Source organism: Argentina silus, assembly GCF_951799395.1.
Source record: "Argentina silus genome assembly, chromosome: 11".
In the NCBI taxonomy this organism is placed as follows: domain Eukaryota; kingdom Metazoa; phylum Chordata; class Actinopteri; order Argentiniformes; family Argentinidae; genus Argentina; species Argentina silus.
In genome coordinates, this window is record NC_139665.1 from 13,651,946 (window position 1) to 13,677,729 (window position 25,784).

Below are 25,784 nucleotides of genomic sequence, written 5' to 3' on the forward strand. Positions count from 1 at the left end.
TCTACAAAGATACTCGTCAGAAACTGACAGACTAACCAATCCAATTAATTCAACCAGAAATTGACAAAGTAACTAACTAATCACACTTAAAGGCACCGTATGCAGGATTGTGCCCTCTTTTCACTGCAATGGGAATTTCAATGACAATTCAGAATAGTGTCTCCTCCTCTCTCCCTCCCCTTTGTCAATGCAAACTACTTCTAACTGAAACAATGAATCTGTCAATGATTTTCATGTTTTTATCCAGCGAATGTCTTAGTTACATGACCTTGAAACTAGCAAAGGAACTGTGTAGTTGAAATGCAGTCATTTTTTTGTCTGGAAATGTCCACAAAAACATGAACATGAGAAATGAAATGAGCCAGCCAGTGGAGACACTCACATTTGCTAAACCTGAGGTTTCAAACAAATCCCCTCATTCCCCAAACAAGTCAAACAGGATGTTTACTAGGAAAAATCATCAGAATACATCTTACAAACTTATTTGCACACGAAGGCTTCTGTTGCTTCGGTCGGGTTCCAGCACTTAGAAATGCTTGTGGCTCCCAGGCAGTACAGTAGGTGGCCAATGATCCACACACACGCAAGTCGCAGGTTACACGACCACAGCAAGTGATAGACCCCCAGAACCGTCCCGAACATTTTGGAAAAGCAAATCCAGGCAGAAGGGCAGGGTCTTGGCAGGTGCACGCACTGTCACAGACTGCCAATGCATCATAATTTATGATTCAGCATGGTTATTTAGTGACATTCTCAAGGGGAAAAAGCTACATATTGCACCTTTAATTCAAATGCAAAGGTGAAATACGAGGTGACCACTTGTTGTATGAATCCCAGATTGCCTCTTATTTGTCCAATATGGGGACTTCATAAAGAGGTGCTTTTAAATGGCACATGCATGGTGTTAGCTCAAACGACAGGTGATGTTATGGTGGTGACATTATATACGCATCATAACGGAGTGTGCAGAGTTAAAGAGAATGTGTCAATTCATTAAGACAGAGTGCCATGGTTTATGGTTTTATGTTTACTCTATCGCTGAGGGGGCAGGTCAGAGAACATGACTAAGGTATGAGATATGCCTAATCCAAAGATTTGATTGGTTTGATGAGTAAACTGAGATACGAGCCCACGAGCCATCAGTTACAGTGTGACGCCGCCCCCCATTACCACAAACTGACCAATGGGAGTAGGGAGGCAGAGTTGTCCTCCTGGCCGCCATTAAAGAATTCAATCCATGATTTCAAATGGAAACCTGCAGGACTCGAGAGTCAGTTAGCCATCGAAAATGCTTACCTTAGCTGGAAATGTACATTATGATTTCTGTCTTTTATTGATTTTAGGAAAAGTTTTTATAGTTTTATAGAATTTCGGCGACTATAGTAAATAGAAGGGGGGGTGTAGCTAACTGTTTTATCTAGTTTTGGACATGTTAGCTTGCTAGCATGTTAGCTAGCTAGCTAAAATCATTCAGGGGGAGGGGAGAGGTCCTTTGCTCTGAAATTGTTTTAGATTAGATAATTTTGTGGTAAGGTTTTTGATCTGTTTCAATAATCTATATGAACATTAGGCTTGTTTGCTATTAGCTTATTCATATTGTACTGTTGGCTAACTACGTAGCTACAACAAGACAATAGATTAGTGTGGTTGATGAACTAGTTCGCTAGTTTGTTAGCTAGCTAACATTAGCAGGCTATATCAGTGTCAAGACAGTAGTGGACGCTGGATTGCTCGGCTAGCTAGCCTGTAACTCTGGCTTGCTGGGAGCTAGGTAGCGGCTAGCCTTCAATTGTATAAAGAACTTGCTAGCTTGCATATTACTTTTATGTTGCAGTTAGCTCATGGTAGCTAGACACACCGTTGCCACAACAAAATAGCAGAAATCAAAGGGAGCTAAATATCTCTCTTTTTGGAAACTGAGACAATGGACTGTTCAACCACGCTGTAAGAGGATGAGTTCATGTTTTGTACCGAACGGGGCCAGTTTGGAGGACTGCCACTCCAACCTGTTTTGCCTGGTAAGATGTTCAGCTCACTGTTAGCATGCTAGTTAGCTAGTTCAAACTGAGAGGCCAGAAAGCCATTTTGGCTAGCCAGACAGCAGGCTACAGCTGACTGTAGTAGGCGTTAGGCCTGCTATAGATTGCAAATGAGCTAATACTTAATATTAACAATGTTGTAAGATTACTAAGAAGTTAGTTAGCAGATACTTAGCTAGCTATTCAAATTCGTCATTTAAACACAGTTAAACTGTTGTTTAAATACTTGGCCTGCAACATAAGCTCGGCCACTAGTCAGCCAGCTATCTACATTTGCTACTGTGTTAGCAGAACTAAGTTATTACTTATGTCATTGTGAGAATTGTTTATGATTCATCGGCTCCTCTGAATCACGCATTTGAGTTAAATGGCCACTAACTATTTACTTGCCCACCAGTCCCAGCGGCTCAGCGGTTGTTTACAACTTTGATGATAAACTGTAGCTGCTGAATGGCCAACTTTTTCGGTCAGGAATATCATATAATACCCTAGTCAGTCTGTATGGATTTGATTCTGCGAGCAGTTACTGTCAACATTTTAGTTAGCAAGCTTCTACAAGTTTTGCACACTTCCTTTTGGACACTCCCTTATGGGATTTAACTTGTCAACAAGGTGTGCAGTGTCAGTGAAGGAAATAACTACAGTTTAATTGGAAGTGGTGATGTTTTGTTTCCACAATTACATGATTGATCATTTTAAATTGTCACGTTTAACATTTTTGGGGGAGATGCATACGTGGCTTTCAAAAGTTATTGATCAAAGTAGTACACATGCTTACACAGAGTAAAACAAAAATCAATCAATGCCCAAACGCAGCTCATACATGTCATGGCTATCACGATTCCTCCTCCTCCTTGACCCCTGCACTGTATTGCATTCACGCATCTTTCACACAGCTAACCCAACCTCTCTCCCTGTCCCCTAGGCTGACCTGACCGGGATAAAATGGCGGCGTTTTGTGTGGCAGGGGCCAACCTCATCACCCATCGTGTTCCCTGTCACCGAGGAGGACCCTATCCTGTGCAGCTTCAGCCGCTGTCTGGCAGCGGACGTGCTGAGCGTGTGGAGGAGGCACCACACTCCGGGCAGGCGAGAGCTTTGGCTCTTCTGGTGGGGAGACGACCCCAGCTTCGCGGAGCTCATCCACCACGAACTCTCAAGTAAGCTTTTTTTGTTGTTGTTGTTGAGTGGGGCAGTCCCAGTCTCGTATTATTATTTTTTTTTTCCTTTTTTTTTTTTTTAATTGGACAGAGACAGTAGAGAATGATGGAAAGTAAGTCGGAGCGGGTATGTCAGCAGGGCACGGGCTGGATTCTAACCCATGACAACATGGGCGTGTGTGCACTGTAGGCCGTGGTGCTAGACCACTGGACCACCCCAGGCCACTAGTGAGCTGCTTCTACTACTACTAGATTCTGGAAAAGAAAGAAAATACCTGCATACTTGTCGAATGCTCACATGTAGTTTATGGCATAATTTTTTGACAAATTAGGTCTTTGTTGAGAAGACCTGCTAGGACAAAACTATGAATGCTGCAGGTCTTTTATTTCAGTTTAGTCTTTACTTTTGTGCCCATGCACCTGCAAACAAGTTGCATACGTGCACATTACTTTTGAACCAATCTCGGAACCCAGAATCTCTCGGTTGATATTCTGCGGGCGAAGGAAATAAAAAGGTGGGGACGAGAAGTTGGCAGCAAGTCTACATCGCGATGGCCCTCTTTTGCCCCGCGCTCTTGTTTGCAACCCGAATTGCAGACGTTATACGATGATAACCTCTTCAGCCAACTCCATGTTTTTATTGGCATAATTTCGTATTAGTAAGTGAATCGTCTATCCATCAGTCATCATAAGAAAAAGTAATCAATGCTTGGACCAGGGGCCATTGGCAGTCACAATGCTAGAAGAAGGAAAAATTACTTTTTTTTTCTTTTCTTTTTTTAGTGGCGCTGGGTAAAATTCACTGGATGCAACCGCCTCCCATCCCCATATTACGTTGGGCGGGCCGCTGACAAGTTTTGAACTGACTACTACGAGCTTCTGCCAAGGGAGTTTGGCCGTAACATAATATTATGTTATGATTATAAACTGACTCTGGCTGTCAGTGCCATGCGAGTGTAGAGACACTCCTTTAGTAGTTAGGAACCACATCGTATTTACATCTGCCTCGATTCATTACCAAAATACTCGTAAAAAAAAAAAATACTACAGTTCTTTACCTTTTTCTTTTTTCTTTTTTCCCCAAAGGACAACTTTATGTCTTATACTGTAAAACAACAAATACAAATAAACCATTATACACATCCCGTTCACAACGGGCACAGCGTTCGGAAATTGTTGCCGTTTTCACACTTGTGAAGGAAGTGGTATCTTTGGTCTGCATGGCAGGCGGTGAGTTTTGAGTTCTTAGTCTGCCCTGTTGTTGGGAGAAGATTTGTACATCGTACTAGTCAGCTGAACACATAAATCATCGAATATCCCATCTGCTTTTTCATTAGGGTCACGGCTCCTGTTACAGTACTCAGCTGCTGTCTACAGGGCCAGCCTGAGGGGCCTTGTGGCTGCCATATAGGCCCACCGCTATCAAAACAAAGCAAACTGTTGTTTTCATATCTATCCACTAACCCAAGATAGAATCCCTCTTTGTATTTACACGCCACCCACAACCTGTCAAACCGTTATCTTGCAATAACAGTTGAACATGAAATTTAAATTGCTTTTCATATACATACGAGGTCGGGTGCTACTCAAGATGCGTCTTTACGAAGTACATCAACTCAATGCAGCGGACAATGTTACCCATCACTGTCATCTTTGTTGTTGTTGTTATTTTTGGGTTGTACATTCAGTGTCTGAGTCTCTCTCTTTGGCCCAGGCGAGGAGGACGGAGAGTGGGAAAGCGGCCTGCCGTACGAGTGTCGCACGCTCCTGTTCAAAGCCGTCCACAACCTCCTGGAGCGTTGCCTCATGAACCGCGGCTTCGTCCGCATCGCCAAATGGTTCGTCAAGCCCTACGAGAAGGACGAGAAGCCCATCAACAAAAGGTAATTATGACGCCCGGCGCGTTTTACCGCATCCTCAGGCTCAGCGGCAGGTCAAGTCAGTGTTCACTAAACGTAGTCCAGTGTTGCCTAGTTTTCAGGTCACTGTCATCCCAATTATTATTTTCCCTTCATCAATACCGTAAACGAGGAAACTGGAAAATGGCGGCCATTCAAATTGGACTGGATTGGAATGTCTGCTGAGCGTAGATAAATGCTTTGTCACTAAAGAACAGTAGTAGACGCGGCTGGCCAGGACAAAACTGGCATTTCGCCCAGTCAAAGTTTTCTCAGTGGATAATGCTTGTCTAGACCCTACTCTTGTAATTAAGCTTTTGGGCCACTCTGGACAATATAGCGGCCAAAATCCAATATTGCTGCCGTAATATCATCGAATTTGAATTTAATCATCTACAAATGTAAAAAAATATATATTATAAGATAAAATGTTTAGATATGTTATGTATTCAGTTATGTATCTCTGCCCATACTGCCTATATGGACGGCATAATTAGCTTTAATACCTTTGTCTGAATACAAATTGCCTTTGTTTTCAAGACAGGCTTCTCATGTCCTGAAACATTTGCTATACTGTTCTTGTGACAATTTGGAGTAGATGTTATGAGTTATAAAGGTATTTTTCAATTGATTGTTCATAAAATTAAAAAAAAAAAAACATTATCACGACCATTGGGAGAGAATATGTGTGTGCTCTTGTCAGGAGTGTTACCCACTAAGCCCTGACTTTGACACGATTGTTGATAAGTAAATATGTCTCTTGATATGGCTGTAATCTCGTTGAGGCGACTAAAGATTAGGAAAGCCTGGGGAAAACTTTTGCACAAAGTAGCTTCAATGGAGTGGAGACCCGTTTTGTAATCAGTGACACCTCACCACATGTCAAACCAATCAAATACCTTGCTTGGGTGGAGAAAAAAAAAAGAAGAAACAAAAATACATTTTTCTTCCTTTTTTTTTTTTTTTCTCAATGTTGCCAGCAAGGATAGGCAACGATTCTCTGTAAAATAGTCGTACCCGGTCGGAGAAGACAACGCACATAACAACAACCAACCATCTACGGCAGCAGTTCACAAAATTGGGGTCGGGTCACTGATTTAAAATTGGGGTGGCCTCCTGATTTAAAATCGGGGTGGTCCCCTGATTTAAAATTGGGGTGGACCCCTGATTTAAAATCGGGGTGGTCCCCTGATTTAAAATCAAACTAACCTCTATGATTTGATAAATAATGCACAAATAAGACACCTTTTTATTTCGTATGAAGACAAACAATGTCTGTGTGTTAAACCTGTATCCTATATTGCAGTGTTTTGGGGTTTGATTCCAACCAATAAGAGCATCTGTTAGGTGATTAGAATCCACTTGGACGTTATTATTAAGTGTTGGGATAGCCTGCAATGAAGTTGTTGGGGTCTCTGGAAATTCTTGTTGTAAAAAAAAAAAAAGTTGGGGAACCCCTGATCTACAGGCATGTGGGGGAAGGTTCTTGGAATGTAACATCCAATGAAATTGCAAGCTTGTTCTCACAGCACTCAATCCAAGCCAGATTGACTAATTTAAAGTCCTCCAGACGTCCAGAGGAGGTGTGAGAAGGTTATTTGGAGGTATCGCTATGCGAGACTAATATGGCTACATTAAACAAGACCTGTAATAAAACTGTCTTAACTATGAGTTACTGCACCTTGAGTTGCTGCTTTTAAAAAGGTCAGGACATTGGATCTAATAAGAATATTTGTGTCAGATATAAAAGCATAAAGGCTTTTGAATTTAACAGTTCAATGGAACAGCACGCGAGACTGGTGGACTGTGTTTATTACATGAATGAAAATACTAAATATGATTTCTTTATATAGAAGAAGCAAACTCACAGACAATTTGTACTCATGCGGAGGTTAGTCTGTATGGGCACAAATGTAACACAACTCTGAAAATGGTCTTTTATCATATTTTTAACATTTGCAGGTGATTAAACCTCTGTTCAATGGTATTATGGCCGCTATATTGGATTTGGGGCAAAATCCAGCGTGGCCCAAAAGCTTAATTGCAAGAGTGGGGACTAGACAAGCACCATCAAGTCTGACAACTTTGACTGGGAAAAATGCCGGTTTTGACCTGGCTGGACCCTGTCTCTAGGTTGTGGAAATGGAAAATGAAAGCTGTCTGTGATACGTGTTGGTAGAAAATGTGAGCTCTCTTTCTTGGTTAAGTGGTTTCCATCTAAACCAGGCATGTATTGCAAAACTTCCGCCACAAAAGTTAGTCTTTTCCTGACGCAATGCTCTCTGCAGATTTTCTTGAAACCCTGAGGTACATTGGCTAGGCCCAGAATGCGTCCCTCTAAGGTATTTGCCTTGCGAAAAGCAACAGGTATTGTGTAGGTGTTTCTCAGGTCAGGTTTAGTGTCCTTTATGGAGGATATTGGATGTCATAGGAGTTCCAGTTGATAGCAGTAAAAGTCTTTACATGAGTGCAGATAAACCCTAATCCTAACCCTTGTTCATGGGTAAAGGCACTGTACAGATTATCTGATAGCCTGTTAATTTCACTCCTTTCTTTTGTTTTTTCTTTAAGAGTCCAGTAATGCCAAGCAGTATGGAAGTTGAGGTGATTTATAACACATCATACTATCAGATAATCTGCCTAGTGTGCCAGGTTGTTGTGAAGTAGGACACACTGTGTTCATTCCTCCCCCAGTTGTGCGTAGGGGAATGACGACAGTTTTTCTTTCCTTCGCTCTGGAATGGGGACTGGGGAATCCTGGAGTACCCTGAGGGGCTAATTTGAGCCTCGCCCCGTCAGGCTCAGTAATAGAAGCAGCGATGTTTTAAACTTTAAGCGTTTTTGCTCCGTTACATCTGCTCCCAGCGTTTCCCCGGGCTGTCGCCAGAGAGTTCTAGGGTTTCAGTGGCTACGCAGAAGGGCCCCGTAAGAGCGTAGAATTGAGGCGATTGGTGTGCTTGTTCGCCAGTGTCACGGCGTGTTTCACAGCCGTGCGAAAGTGTTAGTAGAACTAGGCCCCCTCAGCCCCAAACGTTCTGGATCAAGACGTCTACAAGTGGGCGTTAGCAGAGCAGTGCCCCTGAATGACTGGGGTAGGAGAGGAGTGAAGTCATCCCAGCGGTCTCGCTGTCGCCTGCGCTCTCTGTCTGGTAAACAGGGCTGTCTTTGGAAAATGCTGAGTCTGCTGCACTGTGGTTAGTTACGCACCAACCATGTCAACAGGAACTATTTTAGTGCATTTCCCCTGCTGCTCGGCTGTGCTGCGAGCAGCAGCACGCAGAGAGAGAAAATAAAGCCCTGTTGTTATTCACATTTCAAGGCTATAATAATCCCATCTTATTTTTAACTCACATTTTGACCTATTTAAGGAAAGTTGACCATAGGCTATTTTCGATGGTCTCCTCTCTCTCTCCCTCTGTGTCTCCCCCTCCCTCCCTCTCCCTCTCCCCCTGCCTCCCTTTTTCTCTCCCCCTCCCTCCCTCTTTTTCTCTCCCTATCTCTCTCTCTCTCCGTGTACTGTTTAATGACACAGGTCGGCCATAGATGAAACCTCAACAACAAATATGTCAGGAATGTGTGGCCTCTCACTTCTCCTCATTCCCTTGGCTGCCTTTCCACACTGAATGCACCTGTAGGACAATTAGCTCTCTGTGGTGAAGACATTGGTCTGTTGTCCCTAGGAACCAGCTGATGACTTGTAGTTAATGGAGGCAAAATCCCTTCTTCTCTGAGGCGTTAATGCCGGCTGCATGTGACCATATAGCATTGCTGTGTTGATTGAAAAGCGCTGTGGTTGAAATATGCAGCCTGTTGTGTCATGTCTCCCTTGTACGTGCCCTCTCAGTCTCCCAACGTTAATACTGTTTGATAGATTTGTGACCATGGTCTTCACTGGGGGAAAAAAATCTGGATTTTCGCAAAGCACCACTTCAGCAATTGTGATTTAAGCTAGGCCTAGTCGTCTCTGACAGCAAGTTGATGCTCACTAGCTTATTGTTTCTCTCTTGTCACACCTGAATTAGTCTTCTAAGACAACAATTTGACCCATTTGTTGAACCCTTCAATCGCTGCTTTGACAGTCAGGAACTTTGACTGCTAAGCACTTCCCAAACTGTTCCAGGTGTTCGGAAAAGTGTGTTGTTGTTTTTTAGTCCTCATCACCTCAGATCATGAGTCGACCTATGACGTTCCAGAAGGTCTAGCTCCGTGACGTAACGTCCGCGTTTCTGTGTCCGTCTCCGTTACCTCGCAGTGAGCACCTGTCGTGTGCGTTCACCTTCTTCCTGCACGGCGACAGCAACGTGTGCACCAGCGTGGAGATTGCCCAGCACCAGCCTGTTCAACGGCTGAGCGAGGAGCACCTGAGCCTGGCCCAGCAGAACGCCAGCCCCCTGCACGGTGAGCGTCCGCCAGCCATGCCCTTCCCCTCCCCACACCATGCTTTACACACTGGAATTAGAAAGGAAAATGTTATTTATGGTGGTGTCTCAGTGTATTTTGCCCCCTGATGCTAGCAAGCTACTCAAGCAAGAAATGCCTACGAAGTTAGTGTTGGTCACTAATCGCTGCTGGCTAGCTTGCCAGTTAAAGCACTGTGTCTGGTAGCCTAGCAACAAGAGTCATGTCTTTTGCTTTACCCGAACGCTGGATCTGGCCCCTACGGTAGCAAAACGATAATAATCCCTAATCTACACTTCTGGTATTTGGTCAAATATATCGACTTAAAAATAAAGTAAACTTTTTTTCAGAAAATGTATGTATTAAAACATTTTTATTTATTTTCACGGTCGTTATCCATAACCGTGTTACCGGCGGTAGACGTTTTCCTAGCCAGCCTTAGACCTCACCCCTACTGTCGTCTCCCTGCCACAGTCATCCTGAGTCCCTTTGGCCTGAACGGGACCCTCACGGGGCAGTCCTTCAAGATGTCCGACCAGTCCACACAGAAGCTCATCGAGGAGTGGAGGCAGTTCTACCCCATCGGCCCTAGCACCAAGGACCGCCCGGAGGACAAGATGGAGGATGCTGACTGGGAGGACGATTCACTGGCAGCTGTGGAGGTCCTTGTGGGTAAGTGACAGGACGGGACTGCTGAGTTCTTGGGCGTAGGGTATTAAGACAATGGCTGCCACTGTCCTTTGTGTGTTTTCTTTAAGTGTGGATTTTGTGCGCATCTCCATCTTGCTTATACTGATCCACATCCTCTCAGATCTACACAAGTGTGAAGGGGAGGATAGGGATTGTTACTGATGGATTGTCGTTCTGTTTTCCAGCGGGAGTGCGGATGGTGTACCCGGCCTGCCTGGTGCTGGTCCCCCAGTCAGAGATCCCGGCTGCGGCCCCCCAGGGCTCAGCCAACCCCTCTGCCGGCCTGTTTGGGGGAGGCCAGCAGGGCCTCACGGCCCACAGGGACCCTGCCATGTCCTCTGTCACCCTCACACCCCCAACATCACCGGAGGAAGCCCACACAGGTAGCCCCTCTCTCTCTCTCTCTCTCTCTCTCTGTGTCAGTCTGTCTGTCTGTCCCTCTCTCTTTGTAAAGTTTAATGACACGGATCGGTCGTAGATCAAACCCTAATGGCACTACAGAGCCCAGCTGTACATGGGCAGGACTGATTACACATCCCACCACAGTTGACCTAACTGCAAAGTACAACGTGAAGGGAAAATATCAGAGCCAGTACAGTTGGCGTCGGCCATGTCAGTGTGTAAGGCACCATACGTCACCCTGTAGACCACCTTTGGATTCAGTGTCCTCCTTTAAGAATATGGATCTTTTCATTATCTTTATTAGATTAGATAACCCATGCCAGAATACAGAATTATTGACAGGTCGTCATTGCAAGTAAGAATATGTCCTTGACTGACTTTACCTGTGTGAATTAAGGTTAGATAAAAATAAGAAAAATACTAAAAAGACACACGCATGATATTCTGGGCTTTCTCTTTTCCCCTTCCCTCCCCTCCCCTCCCTTCTCTCTCCTAGATTGTCAGGCAGCACAGAGGTGGCTGAAGCTCTCCAACGTGTCTGACGGCTACAGCTCCAACACCTCCAGCCACCATGGAGGGAAGATCCCCCGCAGGCTGGCCAGCCAGGTGGTGGAGAGTGTGTGGAAGGAGTGCAACACCAACCGGGCCCAGAGCAAGTATGTTGTTGTTGTTGTTGTTGTGCTCTTGTATTTTTCATTTTTTCATTAGGTAGAGATAGTGGAGTCACAGCTTTTCACTGTCCTGGCGCCCCGCTGGTGGAACGAGCTTCCCGCTGCTGTCATGACTGCAGAGTCACTACCTATCTTCCGCCGTAGATCTTAACTGTCCCTCCTAAAGACCTCTTCATCCCCACTACCCCCCTGTGCAAGTTTCTCTCCTGAAAATAAAACACAAAATAAATAAATAATAATAATAAAAAAAGATTCAGATTTAATTCTTACTGGCAATCATAATGGTGACGTCTCCAAAAGTGACGAGTGTCTCAAGTTATGTTTACATTCTGCAGTTTGTGACGTGCTGACTTTCATAGTATTGTACATGAAATATGCTATACAGTTTGATGGAGTACATGTCTTGTCTGATTATATCTTAAGGAGGAAGTTCTCTACCTTGACCAACGGTACCTGTGAGGAGGAGGGAGACAAAGCAGGAGTTTGGGATTTTGTGGAGCCTGCCCAGAGGGCACACTGCAACTGCTCAAGGTATGGTATATTACGATAACTAGTGTGTAGTGTTCAATCAAGCTACCAAAAGCTTGGAACTAAGCACTCGAGTTAGTTCTATTTCTAATAATTGTCTTGCCTCCTCAGACACAAGAACCTGAAGCAACGGTCGAGCAGCACCTCAGGACACCCCCCCTCTGTGGGCCAGCCCCCCCAGCCGCCTACCAAGCACAAGCTGGGAGAGAAGCTGGAAAAGGGGGAGAAGCAGCAGAAGAGGCCCCAGACGCCCTTTCACCACCGCAGCGCTGTGTGTGAGGAGCAGGCCCTGGAGCCCCAGGGCCAGAGGCTATGTCTGAGAGCCCAGGACGAGGGATCTTACCCCAGCCTGCATCACGTCGATACCACGGCCCCCTCCAAAGCGCCCATGCTGCACCCCCACAGCCAACCAGCCGACCTGCCGGGCTCCCCCCAGCCCCCGCCTCTCAGCCCCCACCCCTGCGAGCGTGGGGAGGATGACCCTGGGGTCGCCATGAAGAGCTCCTCCACGCCCATCCACCAACACTTCTACCCTGCCTTGGGCGAACCCTGTCTGCTGCCCCAGAAGGCCTCGTCTGACGAGCCCCATCTGGAGCCCATGCCCCTGGCATTTCCCCCGGGGTATCACGAGGCCCTGGAGCCCACTGTCTTCGTTGGCTCGGCCATCAACCCCAACGAGGACTCGGCCCACAACCCCTGGAAGTACTTCAACCTGCCGCGCAAGAAGAATACGGACTTTCTCACGCCTCATCTGCCCGTGGACAAACTTCGAGATGACTCCGGGGGAGGTGGAAGAGGCGGAGGAGGGGGGGAGGAGAGCGTGGTGTCGGTCACAGAGTGAGTACAACCGTAGTACGACAGACCCGGGCAAAAAGGTCTTTCCACAGCCCCATCTCTCAACTTTAAACCGAAACGTGGTGGACAATAGGGTTGGGCTGGTGGAAAGTTTTACCGGTACCAGCTTACACCGGTGTAGTTCCCGCCACACCGTCCATACCGTTATGTTCATTAACTCATTCAGTGCCAAGAGTGAATAAAGTCGCCCGGACTGTAATGTCAAGGATTACTTTATTCACAATTAAATGCATTAAAAAAATGTGACGATGCTTCTTTTTGTAGCCAATCAAAGTATTGCTAGGTAAAAACCACATAGAACACTTTATGGCGCTCTAGGTGGTGAGTGTTCCGGAATTCTTTGGCAGTTGGTGAGTTAAATGAATAAAATTGCATATGCGATGCACGAGGCATGATCAGTGACACTGTGGAACATGTTTACCCTGTTATGGTAGCCAGAGAGAGGATAAAAAAATGTTCTGAGAAAAAAGGTATGGCCCTATCATGTGTGTGTATGTGTGTGCCTGTTGTGCTGGTTGTGTGTGTTGCCAGCAAACGTTAGCAATGTAGAGGCTAGTGTTATGTAGGCTTTTCAAAACATGATTCAACGTTAACTGCCAAGCACATGACAGAATACTACCTTGATTACTTTTGTTAATTAAATAGGCCACCAGATTTAGCTTGTGAATACGCAGTAAAATACCGTGGGAAAAGGTATGTTGTGACCTGGTGCGCTCAGTCTGTCTGTCTCTGTCTGAGTCTGAGGGTGTGGGTGTCCTCATTTGACGATGCTGCATGTGCAGCTGTGCTGGGAGGCACAAAGATTACCCTAGGTAGCGGTGTATTTTTGGGGGGAAGGTATACCGGTTTGAGAATTCTAATACCGGCATAAACCTAGCAGACAAGCCATTTGGCTGAAAACAGCAAAATGACAGTTTTCACCCTTTTTTGAGGTTGTGTTTTCTCCCCCCCCCCCCCAGGTTGATGTCAGGCTCTGGTTGGCCTCTGAAGGTGTCCCAGGAGCTGGTGGACACCTACGCCCAGCGCAGAAACAGCCTCCTGCGGGCCGCCGTCACAGACGACGACCAGGAGGAGGCAGACCCCTACGCCTTCGTGGAGGGAGACGACGAGTTCACCTTTGCTGAAAAGAAGGAGAAACCGGGGTCAGAGAGGGAGACGGGCAAGAGACACAAGGTGTGTAGCAGACTGACCCCTGACCCCCCCAGTACGCACAATGCTCTCTAATCATTGAGTAGTTTAGTCCTCGCCACCTCATTAAGAGGCACTTGCAGTTTCCCTAGTGTGTGCCACCTCCGTGCTGCGATGATGCAGGTGCCAAGAGAGTAATGAGTGTTTTGTTGTCCTCTTGTCTTTGTTTGGCTCAGGGTGAGGAAGGAAGTGCGACCTCAGCAGATGGTGAGGATCTCGCTCTCTCGCTTTCTTGCTCTCTCTGTGTCTCTCTCTCTTGCTCTCTCTCTCCAATCTAGCAGTTCTGTCATTGCACAGAGGCTTTGTTGTAGTCACTCTAAATATGGATATTTAAATATGTAAGAATGTGTGGAATTGGATTTCAAAGCTGGAGTGTTGTTGCTAAAGGTGTTTTTCTCTCTCTCTCGCTCTCTTTGCCCTCTTTTGCTCCCTTCATCCCCCTTTCGTGTGTGTAGATGGCCAGGGTGCAGTTGGTAGTAAACCTGTGCCCTCCACCAGCCTCATACATGAGACGGACCTGGCCGTGTCCTTCAACGACCTGGACAACATCTTCAACTCTGACGAGGATGAGCTCGCGGTCAGTCGATAGTAGTGTCCGTCATCTGTCCATCTGTTGCTCTCGTTAGTGTGTCATGGCAAATCTGAAATATCGTACGGATTTTTGTTGTATCAATCTGTTCTCATACCGTATGTAAGCATTGGAGGTCTTTCTTGTTTTGGTCAAACCCTCTGGAATTAAAACGTTGTGTCCTGTCGCAGCCCGGATCCAGGAGAGCTGGGGGTGGAGCAGAGGAGAGGTTTGGTTCTAAGGACCATAAACCGACGACTCTGGACCCGCTGTCTTGCATAAGTAAGTGGCTTTAAAAGCACCACATTAGATCAGCACTGTTTCATTGTAATTTGTTTTATGCCCAGTAACAATTGCCCCTGCGGGATAAATAAAGTATTTTGAATTTAATTTGCAGACACTGTATTGACCTACCCATGGTACTCGGATCGATTTGCCCCCCAAAAAGGTATATTTGCACCCCTAGTGATGGGTTGATATCCCCCTCCTTTCCCCAGGCTCTGCTGACCTGCACCAGATGTTCCCCACTCCGCCCTCTCTGGAGCAGCACATCATGGGCTACTCCCCTATGAACACCGGGGGGAAGGACTACGGTGGCCTGGAGGCCGCGGTGGGCCACACCTTGCTGGATGGGAGCCAGTTAATCAGCCACTACAAGATGGAGGTGGAGGAGGGCTTCTGCAGCCCCAAGCCCTCCGAGATCAAGGTAACCACTTCAGCCGCGCGTTGGTTGGTCTCGGCATGCAGTTTTTTTTTCACTCGATTATGACTACTAGGGGGAGCTAGTCATCAAATCCTCGTCGGGCTTTTTAGTAACTCCTGCGCATACTGTTGTTTTTATGTTTTTTTTTTAATGTGTGCTGATTTTCTTTTTGTGTCTTCTATTTGTGCAAACAACAAAACTAAACCACTTTCCTCTTCTCCCCCTGTACTCTCTCTACCTTCAGGACTTCTCATTTGTGTACAAGTCGGAAACGTGCCAGCCATTCACAGGTTGTTCCATGTTCGCCCCGCTGAAGACCCTGCCCAGCCAGTGTCTGATGCCTATCAAGCTGCCTGAGGAGTGTTTATACACACCCAGCTGGACCCTGGGTAAACTGGATCTTATACCCCCAGTGCCAACCATGTCACTCCTCACCAAAGACAGGTAACCAGTCAGCTTGGGTCGCTTTAGTTCCATCATTGGCTTTTTTTGTTTTGTTCTGAAAGCCGAAACTGTTTGCTTTGCGTATTTGCATGTACAGTGTGTACCTGTGGCACTGTCTGAGTTGTCCTGTCTCCCGTGTTTCAGTAACATCCCCAGTGTGGAGCCGGACTACCAGAGCTACACGCCCCAGACCCACACACCCTTCATGTCCAACAGCGCCCCGCCGAGCAACAGCGGCAACACAGGCATCCTGCCCTCCCCTGCCACCCCGCGCTTCTCCGCCCCCACCCCACGCACGCCCCGAACCCCGCGCACCCCCCGGGGTCCCTCCAGCGTCCAGGGCTCACTCAAGTACGACAACTCGGACCTCTACTCGCCCGCCTCCACCCCCTCCACCTGCCGGCCCCTCAGCTCCGTAGAGCCGGCCACCGTGCCCTCCATCCCGGAGGCTCACAGTCTCTACGTCACCCTCATCCTCTCAGAGTCCGTCATGAACCTCTTCAAGGACTGCAACTTCGACAGCTGCTGTGTGTGCGTGTGCAACAACAACATCCGGGGGGCCGACGTGGGGGTCTACCTCAACGACAACGGGGAGGCCCAGTACCCCTGCACCTGCGGCTTTAGCGCCGTCGTCAACCGCCGCTTTGGCAACTCCGCGGGGCTCTTCCTGGAGGACGAGCTGGACGTGGTGGGGCGCGGCTCGGACGCCAGCCGGGACACGGAGAGGCGCTTCGAGGAGCTACGCGCCGCCTCCCTGCACAGGGCCGGCAACCCCAAGGAGCGGCCCCCGGACGAGCTCATCCTCCTGCTGCAGGACCAGTGCACCAACCCTTTCTCGCCCATGGCGGGCGTGGAGTACCCCAGGGCTCGATACCCGGCCCTGCGCTCTTCTCTAAAGGTGGCGGAGAGGGACTGCTACAACGACTGCTACGTGGCCCTGGAACACGGCCGGCAGTTCATGGACAACATGTCAGGAGGCAAGGTGGACGAGAACCTGGTCAAGAGCTCGTGTCTGCACCACTGGCCCAAACGCAAAGGTGAGCGAGCTTCTTCACCTTGGTCTTGTGTGCAGACCATATCTCCTCCTTTTAGGTCGTACCTTCTTTTTCTCAGTGTGTCTCTAGTATCTCTACCCCGTCTTATATGAGTTGTTTCTGGGTGTGTGTTTGTATAAAGCAAGCTCTTATTTATGATTGATTTGATTTTTATTTTGTATTTTATGTCCCAGAGGATTAGAAAGTTAGTGTGAGAAAGTGTGAAACACTTATTTCCACTGTGGTCCTCATTGAAAAACACACAACAGATAAAAACACAAACTATCCTATATACGTATCCTATAAAAAGCCCAATTTACCATCCTCACAAATTGATCAAAACGAAAGGCCGTTATTGCTATGCCCAAATACAACACTGCAATCAACCTGTCACGGGCCCAGACAACAATACAAAAAACTGTCCATCAACAATAACCACAGGGCATTGGCCCTGGCTGCCATTCTCCTAAAGTGTTTAAAATACCACTAGGGGGCGCTACTCATCAAGCCCTTGTTTTTTTTCCTTCATGTGTGCAAAATAAATAAACTAAACAAACTCTCTCTCTCTCTCTCTCTCCCCCCCTGCAGCTGCAGACGTGAGCAGGCTGTTCTCTCAGGATGTCCTACGGGTGCTCCTCTCCCTCCAGCCTGTTCTTCAGGACGCCATTCAGAAGAAGAGGAGTGTGCGGTCCTGGGGCGTGCAGGGACCCCTCACCTGGCAGCAGTTCCATAAAATGGCGGGCAGGGGATCCTACGGTAAACACACAGGGACACAAACAAGATGGATTCCCCCTAAAAGAGATTGAGAAAGATGGGAAAAACAATGATTGGGTGCATTTCCACTGTCACTTTTAACAACGGTGCTTGGTCTAAAGTCTCATACTTTTGGGTTTCTATCTCTGAAGATTGGCTCAAAATAGTCCAGGGACAAAATAGTCCAGGGATCAGCTCAAAATAGTCCAAGGACGGTGGACCTACCCTGACTTGAGCATATTTTTAGGACTTTTTGGAGGGGCGGGTTTGGGGGTAGGCATGTAAAAAAAAAAAAAAAAATCTCATTCCCTGAGCACAACCGAAAAATAAATTATAGTGATGTTTTGCATGTTTTAAATGCGTTTGCTCCACAGTTATGTTTTTAAAGTGACATGAACCTCACAGACCAGTCTGACTGTGCCTCCCTCCCTCCCCCCCACCTCCAGGCACTGACGAGTCCCCAGAACCCCTGCCCATCCCGACCTTCCTGGTGGGCTATGAGTATGACTTTGTGGTGCTCTCACCCTTCGGCCTGCCCTACTGGGAGAAGCTGCTGCTGGACCCCTTCGGCTTGCAGAGGGACGTGGGATATGTAGTCGTGTGCCCTGAAAATGAGGCTCTGCTCCGCGGGGCCAAGACTTTCTTCAAGGACCTGACGGCCGTCTATGAGGTAAACAGAGACACTGTTTTGTTAGTCTGGTGGAACATGAGCTCGCTCTCTCTCTCTCCCTCCCTCCCCCTCTCTCCCTCCCTTTCTCTCTCACTCCCTCCCTCCCTCTCTTCATTCTTTCGTCCCTCCCTTTTTATACATATTCACACAAGTATGGTTTTTGCAGGCTTGTCAGCTGGGCCAGCACAGGCCTATCTGTAAGGTTCACCCAGAGGGCATAGTGAAAGTTGGCACCTCGGAGGACAGGAGCCTGGTAGAGCAGCCCCTCAGCGACTGGTTCCTGAAGATGGCCAGCAGCAGCGGCAACAGCGATGCCTTCAGCAGACTCACGCTCTTCGCCCAAGTGTGTCGGCATGATCTGGGTAGGTCACAGCAAGCTGTCCTTGTGAATAACAACAGTCTGTTGGCTGGCTTGTATATATAAGTTTACATTTATGGCATTTAGCAGACGCCTTTATCCAAAGCGACTTACAACAAATACATTTGTTTAAGTAAGTGAATCATCTATCCATCAGTCATCATAAGATAAAGTAATCAATGCTCACACCAGGGGCCATTGGCAGTCGTAATGCCAGTAGGCTATTTTATTAATTTATTTTTAATTTATTTTATTAGCAGGAGAGAACTTGTATGGGGGGGTAGCAGGGGTGAAGAGGTCTCGGGGTGGGGTTAGGGTTAGTATGGGGGGAGGGGGGGTAGCAGGGGTGAAGAGGTCTCGGGGTGGGGTTAGGGTTAGTATTGGGGGGGGGGGGGGGGGGTAGTGAGGGTGAAGTGATAGGTGAGCAAAGTATGTCTGTGTCTCATCTTTCTCTCTCTCTCTCTTCTCTCTCTCTCTCTGTTACTTTCTCCCCATCAGCTCCATATCTGGCCGCCCAGTCTCTGGACAGCTCTCTGTTGAACCAGCGCAGCCCCACCCCGGTGCCTCCCCCCTCCCAGACGCCACCCGCCTCCACCACCCCCTCCTCAGGTCCTCAGAGCTCTTCCACCACCACCACCTCCACCCCCACCACCACCACCACCACCAGCAACCCTGCCCAGCCTCCCGCCCACACCAACCCAGTCCCACCCCCTGCTGTCCACCAGACCATGGGGGTGGGTGGGATGCCTCCTGCCAAGTCCAGCTCCGGCTACACTGCTTTTGGGACGGGCGGTGTGCAGGGCAGCAGCGGCTCCACCCAGAACTTACCCCAGCCGAGCACTCAGACCACCGCAGGGAGCGTGGGGGAGAACACTGCCAACCACATTCAGGTCCCCACCGAGCCCATAGAGAGGTAACACGCGCTCACACACACACACACACACACACACACACAGTTAATTCTAGTGCCGCGTATTGCCAGAAATGTAACGGTATTGTCCAACTTGTTGTCGGCCTCACCAGGCATTAAAAGGCACATCATCAAGTGTGCCTTATAAGGCTCTGTGGCTCAGTTGGTAGAGCATGGCACTAACAACACTTAGGTTGTGGGCTTGATTCCTGCTGGGACCATATATACTGAAAAATGTATGCACTCACTGCAATGTAAGTCGCTTTGGATAAAAGCGTCAGCTAAATGGCATATGTTATTATATTATTAGTTGCAACCCCAGGCCTAGGATGTCAAACTGAGTCTCTCTATCTGTCTCTCTCTCTCTCTGCAGCACAATGGATCGAGACAAGGTAGGCAAGCCTATCGACGGAGAGTCCCACGCCGTGTCTTACCCCCCGGCCATTGTGGTCTACATTGTGGACCCCTTCAGCTACGATGACGCAGACAGCAGGGACACGTACTCCAGCGTGTGGCTGCTGGGCCTCTTGCGCTGCTACATCGAGATGCTCCAGGTCCTGCCACCTCACATCAGAAATGCTGTGTCTGTGCAGGTGAGTTGACACACACACCCCGTGAACCTCATAGAAAGCATATAGGAATGCAGAGAACACACACACACACACTGTAAACTTCATAGAAAGCATTAAGGAATGAAGAACACACACACACACCCCTACACACACACACACACACACACACACACTGTAAACCTCATAGAAAGCGTATAGGACTGGAGAACACACACACACACACTATAAACCTCATAGAAAGCATATTGGAATGCAGAACACACACATACCTACACACACACACCATAAACTTCATAGAAAGCATCAAGGAATTCTGTTCTATAAGTACAATGCACAGGTTGCACCATGTCACGCCAGGCCTTCCTCTAACTGTCGTGTTGCGTTGTCACGTCAGATCGTACCCTGCCAGTACCTGCTGCAGCCCGTACGCAGCGAGGAGCGCCACCTCTACGGGCAGCACCTCAAGTCCCTGGCGTTCTCCGTGTTCACCCAGTGTCGGCGGCCGCTGCCCAACTCCACCAACTTCAAAGCTCTGACGGGCTTCGGACCCGGCCTGGCCATGGACATGGCGCTGAAAAGTCCAGAGGTGCGTGCTCGTGTGTGTGGACCGCAGATCTCGGGTCGACAAGTGTTTTTTTTACTTTAGAATTATTTTGAGTGGTTGATTTGAGCCTTGCCTGAAGTGCCACCAAACGGTTTGGGTTCACACTTTTGTGGCTGTCCCATTGGTTCCAATATGCCAGGCCGAACCTTTGTTTGTTGTCTTTTCGTACCTTTCAACGTTTTTTAACCACAGTTCACAAAAAAAAGCAGATTTTTAACGTTGGTGTCCAGAATTCTCTTTTTTTTTTTTTCCCCCAGACCTTGTGTGACTGACCTTTGAACTTTGACCCTTTGTGCAGAGGCCGGAGTGTCTGCGTCTCTACACGCCGCCCTTCATCCTGGCCCCGGTGAAGGACAAGCAGACGGAGCTGGGGGAGACGTTCGGCGAGGCGTCTCAGAAGTACAACGTGCTGTTTGTGGGCTACTGCCTGTCCCATGACCAGCGCTGGCTCCTGGCCTCCTGCACCGACCAGTACGGAGAGCTGCTGGAGACCTGCATCATCAGCATCGACGTGCCCAACAGGTCCGTCTCTCACACACACGCACGATTACACACACGCACGATTATACACACACACGCACGATTATACACACTCACACACACACACACACACAATTATACCAACACACACATACAATACAACACACCCTGCAGTGTGACTACACATCTACCACTGAATCGTTTTTGCTTAATGTCAAACTTATTTCGTCTCCGTTTTGACTGACTGTTCATCGCGTCCTTGGTCCAGGGCCCGGAGGAAAAAGGGTTCTGCCCGGCGACTGGGCCTGCAGAAGCTATGGGAGTGGTGTCTAGGCCTGGTGCAGGTGACATCGCTGCCCTGGAGGGTGGTGATTGGTCGCCTGGGCAGAATGGGCCATGGGGAGTTGAGAGGTATGGCGTCCTTACTCCAAACTCTTCCTGTCTCAGTCTAGATAAATGGTGTGTGTTTGTGTACCTTTCTTGATGAGAATCTCTCTCTCTCATACACAGTTAATTCTGGTGTAGAGTATTGCCAGAAATGTAACAGTATTGTCCAACTTGTTGTTGGCTTCACCGGCATTGTAAGGCACATCATCAGTTGCAACTAGCCCCAGGCCTGCTGAACAACTAGGATGTAAAACTGAGTCTCTCTCTCTCTTCCTCTCCTTCTCCCTCTCCCTCTTCCTCTCTCTGTCTCTCTCTTCTCTTTCTCTCTCTCTCTCTCTTTCTCTCTCTCTCTCTCTCTTTCAGACTGGTCTATTCTCCTGAGCAGGAGGAACTTGCAGTCTCTGAGCAAGCGCCTCAAGGAGACCTGCAGGATGTGCGGCATCTCGGCCGCCGACACTCCCAGCATCCTTAGTGCCTGCCTGGTTGCCATGGAGCCCCAGGGGTCCTTTGTCATCATGCCAGGTGAGGACTCGCAAAGGTCACATGACCTCACGGTACTTAGTTGGCAGCAGAATGCTTGCCCTCGCTGTGAACCCTTCTAGGCATGAAGGGTTTTGGTGGTCCTATTGACCTCTGTGTCTCTCTCTCTCTCTCTCTCTCCCTCCCCCTCAATTAATTTTAACAGGCTTTATTTGCATGAAAAACATTGCCAAAGTAATAGTTATCACAACAAACAAACAAACCGATCTTTCTCCATGGTCTGTGTAGATTCCGTGTCGACAGGCTCGGTGTTTGGGCGCAGCACCACTCTGAACATGCAGACGTCTCAGCTGAGCACGCCTCAGGACACGTCGTGCACACACATCCTGGTGTTCCCCACCTCCGCCATGGTGCAGGTCAACAGCAACAACACTGAGAACATGGACATCGCCTTCAACCCCATCAACCCCGGTCAGTAGACAGGTTTTCAAACACACACCTCGATGAATTACATCAAGCATTGGGGTTATGTCTGTATAGATAAGCGGTCTCTAACTGTGTGTGTCTCTCCAGATGGTTCAGACGGGATGGGCATCTTTGACCTGTTTGAGAACGAGATGGACACTGACCTCATCAACATCCTGCCCAACTCTCCCACCACCTCGCCCGTACACTCCCCCGGCTCCCACTACCACCAGGGGGGGGACGGCAGCAAGGTGAGCCCCCCCGCCAGACCACCATGTCCTCTCCAACGCCATAACCCCCGTTGTGGAAAATATAGAAAGCCATTTACCACACACATGATCTATGTTGTCCTGATCATATTAGCGCTGTATAATAGTTTTTGTCTGTGATGTCCGTCCGTCCCAGGGCCAGGGCACAGAGGAGGCTCTGAACATCCTGCAGCAGCCCATGGCTCTGGGCTACTTCATCTCCACAGCGAAGGCCGGGCCCCTGCCTGACTGGTTCTGGTCGGCATGTCCACAGGCACAGAACCAGTGTCCCCTCTTCCTCAAGGTAAACACTGACTCCTCCGTTTTGACTCCTGCTGTGTTGTCCCAGTAATCCACCCCCTTTTCCTGGAGTGTGCACTCCACTCCCCGATGTGGATTTGAAAGCATTCGAAGGAGGAGGATTGGCTTCCCCCATATCTCTTACACCAGGCCATTCGGTGTGAATGGCATGCTGGGGGAGAGTGCACAAGTTCACACTGCAGGAAAAGGGTGGAGAAACCGGACGCAGCAATAGAAGTTCCCACTTTATTCTAGGAATGCTTAATTGCTCCCTGGTCCTCAAATTAAGTGTGGTACAATTCAGTTTTTCGTTGTCATGTTGGGTGTCCTGCCTTGTCTTTGGATATTGCTCTATTTTGTTGAAACCTGTTGGGATATCTAGCTGATTTCTGTCCGACTGTCCGTCCTCCCCAGGCCTCCCTGCACCTCCACGTGTCCTCGGTCCAGTCAGATGAGCTCCTCCACAGCAAACACTCCCACCCACTGGACTCAAACCACACCTCTGACGTGCTCAGGTATACTGCTCTGCTCGCTGTTCGAATACTTTGAATATGCATCCTTCCACCCCTCCCTGAAGTAATCAATCATCTAACATGCATGGATTTAGTCAAAAGCAAGCTTTTCACTCCATTGCTTTCACCAATGAAATCACTGAGTCAGATCAGTGTTTACATCAAGGGAGGGAGGACCGCCTACATCATAACTAAGAGAATTCAGAATTCAGGGCCTGTTAACTGGCTAAATAGGCCATACATTGATTAGATAGGCAAGTCATAGGTTTGTTAGAATAGAGGCTAAACAGTATGTCTCGTAATACATTGAATAAATAAATAGTAACATTGTGTTTTTGTTTTTTTTCCCATGGAAGATTTGTGTTGGAGCAATACAACGCCCTCTCCTGGCTAACATGCGACCCTGCAACTCAGGACCGGCGCTCCTGTCTGCCTGTTCACTTTGTGGTGCTCAACCAGATGTACAACTTCATCATGAACATGCTCTGAACAATGGGGGGGGGGGTCCAGTGGGATCTAGCCCATGGGGGTCCTGTGGACCTACTATGGACTTCCATGATGAAGCTTCTCGCAAAGGAGTGGATGGACCTCTACACTACTTCAGGGTGGGGGGAGGGACATGCACGGCCATATAAGGAAAGCAACCCCCAGCAAGCATCTCTATGGAGGTGTCCTGTCAATCAATCAAATGCCAAGAGTCTACTTTCACATTTTGGATGATCAAGGGACTTTTCATAACAGAGAATAATAAACTAAATGTCTTTAAGGTCTTCTTTTTTTTTTTTTTTTATTAAATGACCTTAGATTTCAATCTTCTGATAATGAAATTTTATCCTAATGAATTGCCTGCATATATATTATTTATTGTACGTTTTTAAATGTGTAATTTTTATTTCTTAATATCTTTTATATATTAAAAATCTAGAGGGTGTGTATTATTGCCATCTCACTGTACAGGAATTGGTTTTAAAAATGATTTTTTTCTCTCAATTATAAAAACCGAAAACCCGCGAAGTGAATTTGCTGTAGGTTGCTTTTAGAGTATTATTTTTTCAAAGGGTACATACCTTTTTTATTACTATGATGTACAAATGAAGTAGGCTGGGCATTGATAACATCCCTCCCTTTTGAGTGGACGGGACTTATTCAGCTCTGCTGTAGAGGCCGAGTCTGTTGCACAGTAATTAAAGAGGACAAGAGGTACGTTGGCAGATTATATATTTTATATATGACAGATTTAGAGAAATGTGTGTGTGTGTATATGTGTACATATAAATGTGTGCCGCTACAGTTGGTGCAGCTTCTGTTAGAGGAATAAAGTGCGTCTACCTATCATCGTCGTGTCATTGCTTAGTTTTTCTTTCACTGAATAATATTTTTTAATTTCCTAGTCTTACACCAAAACACTGAGGTGATTAGGCTGCCTGGAATTGGAGGTGAGTTGGAGGTGACGGTTCCGTGGCTCAATAAGGACAGTAAAAGTTTGGAGAGAATTGTGTATCTTCCAATACTCCAAAGCAACATTCATATAATGTTAATCCACTGTTGCTCAGTATTATGACGTTGCCTGTAGTCTCCAACATCAGTTAAGATGCTTTCCCCCAGGATTAATACATTTGTTTGGGCACATGAATGAACTGTGGCTAATATCGAGATTGACCGCTCATCCTGACCATGGGTGGGCACCAGTGGGTCTTTTAATGGAACAGTGGTTTAGGGCTAACCATTTAAACCCTACCCCCCAGCTAAAAGGATTTGGCAGGTCAATAAGAGTAGATTTAGCTAATCAAGGAGAACATCTTCTCTCAAAGCCTCATCCAATTATGGCTTTAACGATCTGCCTAATCGGATCCAATTGGTCGGTGGCCCCGTCCCATTCATTAGGGGGCATTATACGGGCGGTGTGCCAGGGTTGTGCAATGGAGGGCAATTACCTTAGGGACTGATCGTTTTTCATGAGGGGGTACATGGAGGGAGTTTAGGGAGGGTTATAGGTTTTTTTATACGATGCCATTTATACAATTTGCATATCTTTCAATGCATATCTTTCAATTCAACGCTGTGTAGCGTGCGCTGCTGTTCCGCTCCGTTTGCTCTCTCTGTGTTCCAAACGTCTGAGCGCATGGGATGGGCGCTTTCCTAGCTCACCATTGGTTTACTTTTCAGTCCGATCTGACTTGATAGATATTCACGGAGTTTCACAGTGGCCACACCTCTCGACTGGGATACGGAAGTGCGGTTTCCAATGTGTTTTCCAGTGGGGTACAATCGTCTTTTAACTATGATGCAGGTGATTGATGGTGATGACTGCTAACTAGTTTGATAATGACACCCCAAACCCATGAAAAAGCTTATTGAAACATAAATAACAACAACAGCGAATGTCGAAAGTGGCCAATGGTAAGCTATTTGTAGTGAGGGTCAATGGGGGAACTTGACATCTGTACCCCATGAGAGGGGATTGCAG

The 25,784-nt window shown here is 47.6% G+C and overlaps 1 protein-coding gene across 2 annotated transcripts; it reads left to right on the top strand.

The window, feature by feature from the left end:
- Positions 1-1,557: 1,557 nt before the first annotated feature.
- On the top strand, positions 1,558-23,817 carry LOC310812304 (mediator of RNA polymerase II transcription subunit 13-like). Of its 2 annotated transcripts, XM_083680798.1 has the most exons (30): positions 1,558-2,018; positions 2,965-3,199; positions 4,914-5,082; positions 9,350-9,495; positions 9,970-10,167; positions 10,371-10,568; positions 11,084-11,243; positions 11,682-11,789; positions 11,898-12,623; positions 13,601-13,814; positions 14,006-14,036; positions 14,285-14,406; positions 14,589-14,679; positions 14,895-15,103; positions 15,345-15,544; positions 15,689-16,581; positions 17,167-17,334; positions 17,778-18,001; positions 18,168-18,363; positions 18,858-19,272; positions 19,643-19,862; positions 20,236-20,427; positions 20,744-20,967; positions 21,194-21,336; positions 21,676-21,834; positions 22,081-22,263; positions 22,366-22,508; positions 22,663-22,809; positions 23,220-23,320; positions 23,674-23,817. In XM_083680798.1, the coding sequence occupies exons 1-30, from the start codon at positions 1,953-1,955 to the stop codon at positions 23,804-23,806; spliced, it is 6,414 nt and encodes a 2,137-aa protein (XP_083536924.1). In that variant the 5' UTR covers positions 1,558-1,952; the 3' UTR covers positions 23,807-23,817. The 2 variants fall into 2 exon arrangements, with proteins under 2 accessions (XP_083536924.1, XP_083536925.1); XM_083680799.1 differs by lacking the exons at positions 1,558-2,018; positions 2,965-3,199; positions 4,914-5,082 and having other exon boundaries at positions 9,475-9,495; positions 9,970-10,057; positions 10,113-10,167.
- Positions 23,818-25,784: the final 1,967 nt, after the last annotated feature.

Bases quoted from the DNA above. Each gene is read 5' to 3' on its own strand.
- LOC310812304 (XM_083680798.1), top strand. From the start codon at position 1,953: ATGAGTTCATGTTTTGTACCGAACGGGGCCAGTTTGGAGGACTGCCAC. The intron at 9,496-9,969 runs GTGAGCGTCCGC...TCCCTGCCACAG, and splicing joins GAACGCCAGCCCCCTGCACG to TCATCCTGAGTCCCTTTGGC. The intron at 20,968-21,193 runs GTCCGTCTCTCA...TCCTTGGTCCAG, and splicing joins AGCATCGACGTGCCCAACAG to GGCCCGGAGGAAAAAGGGTT.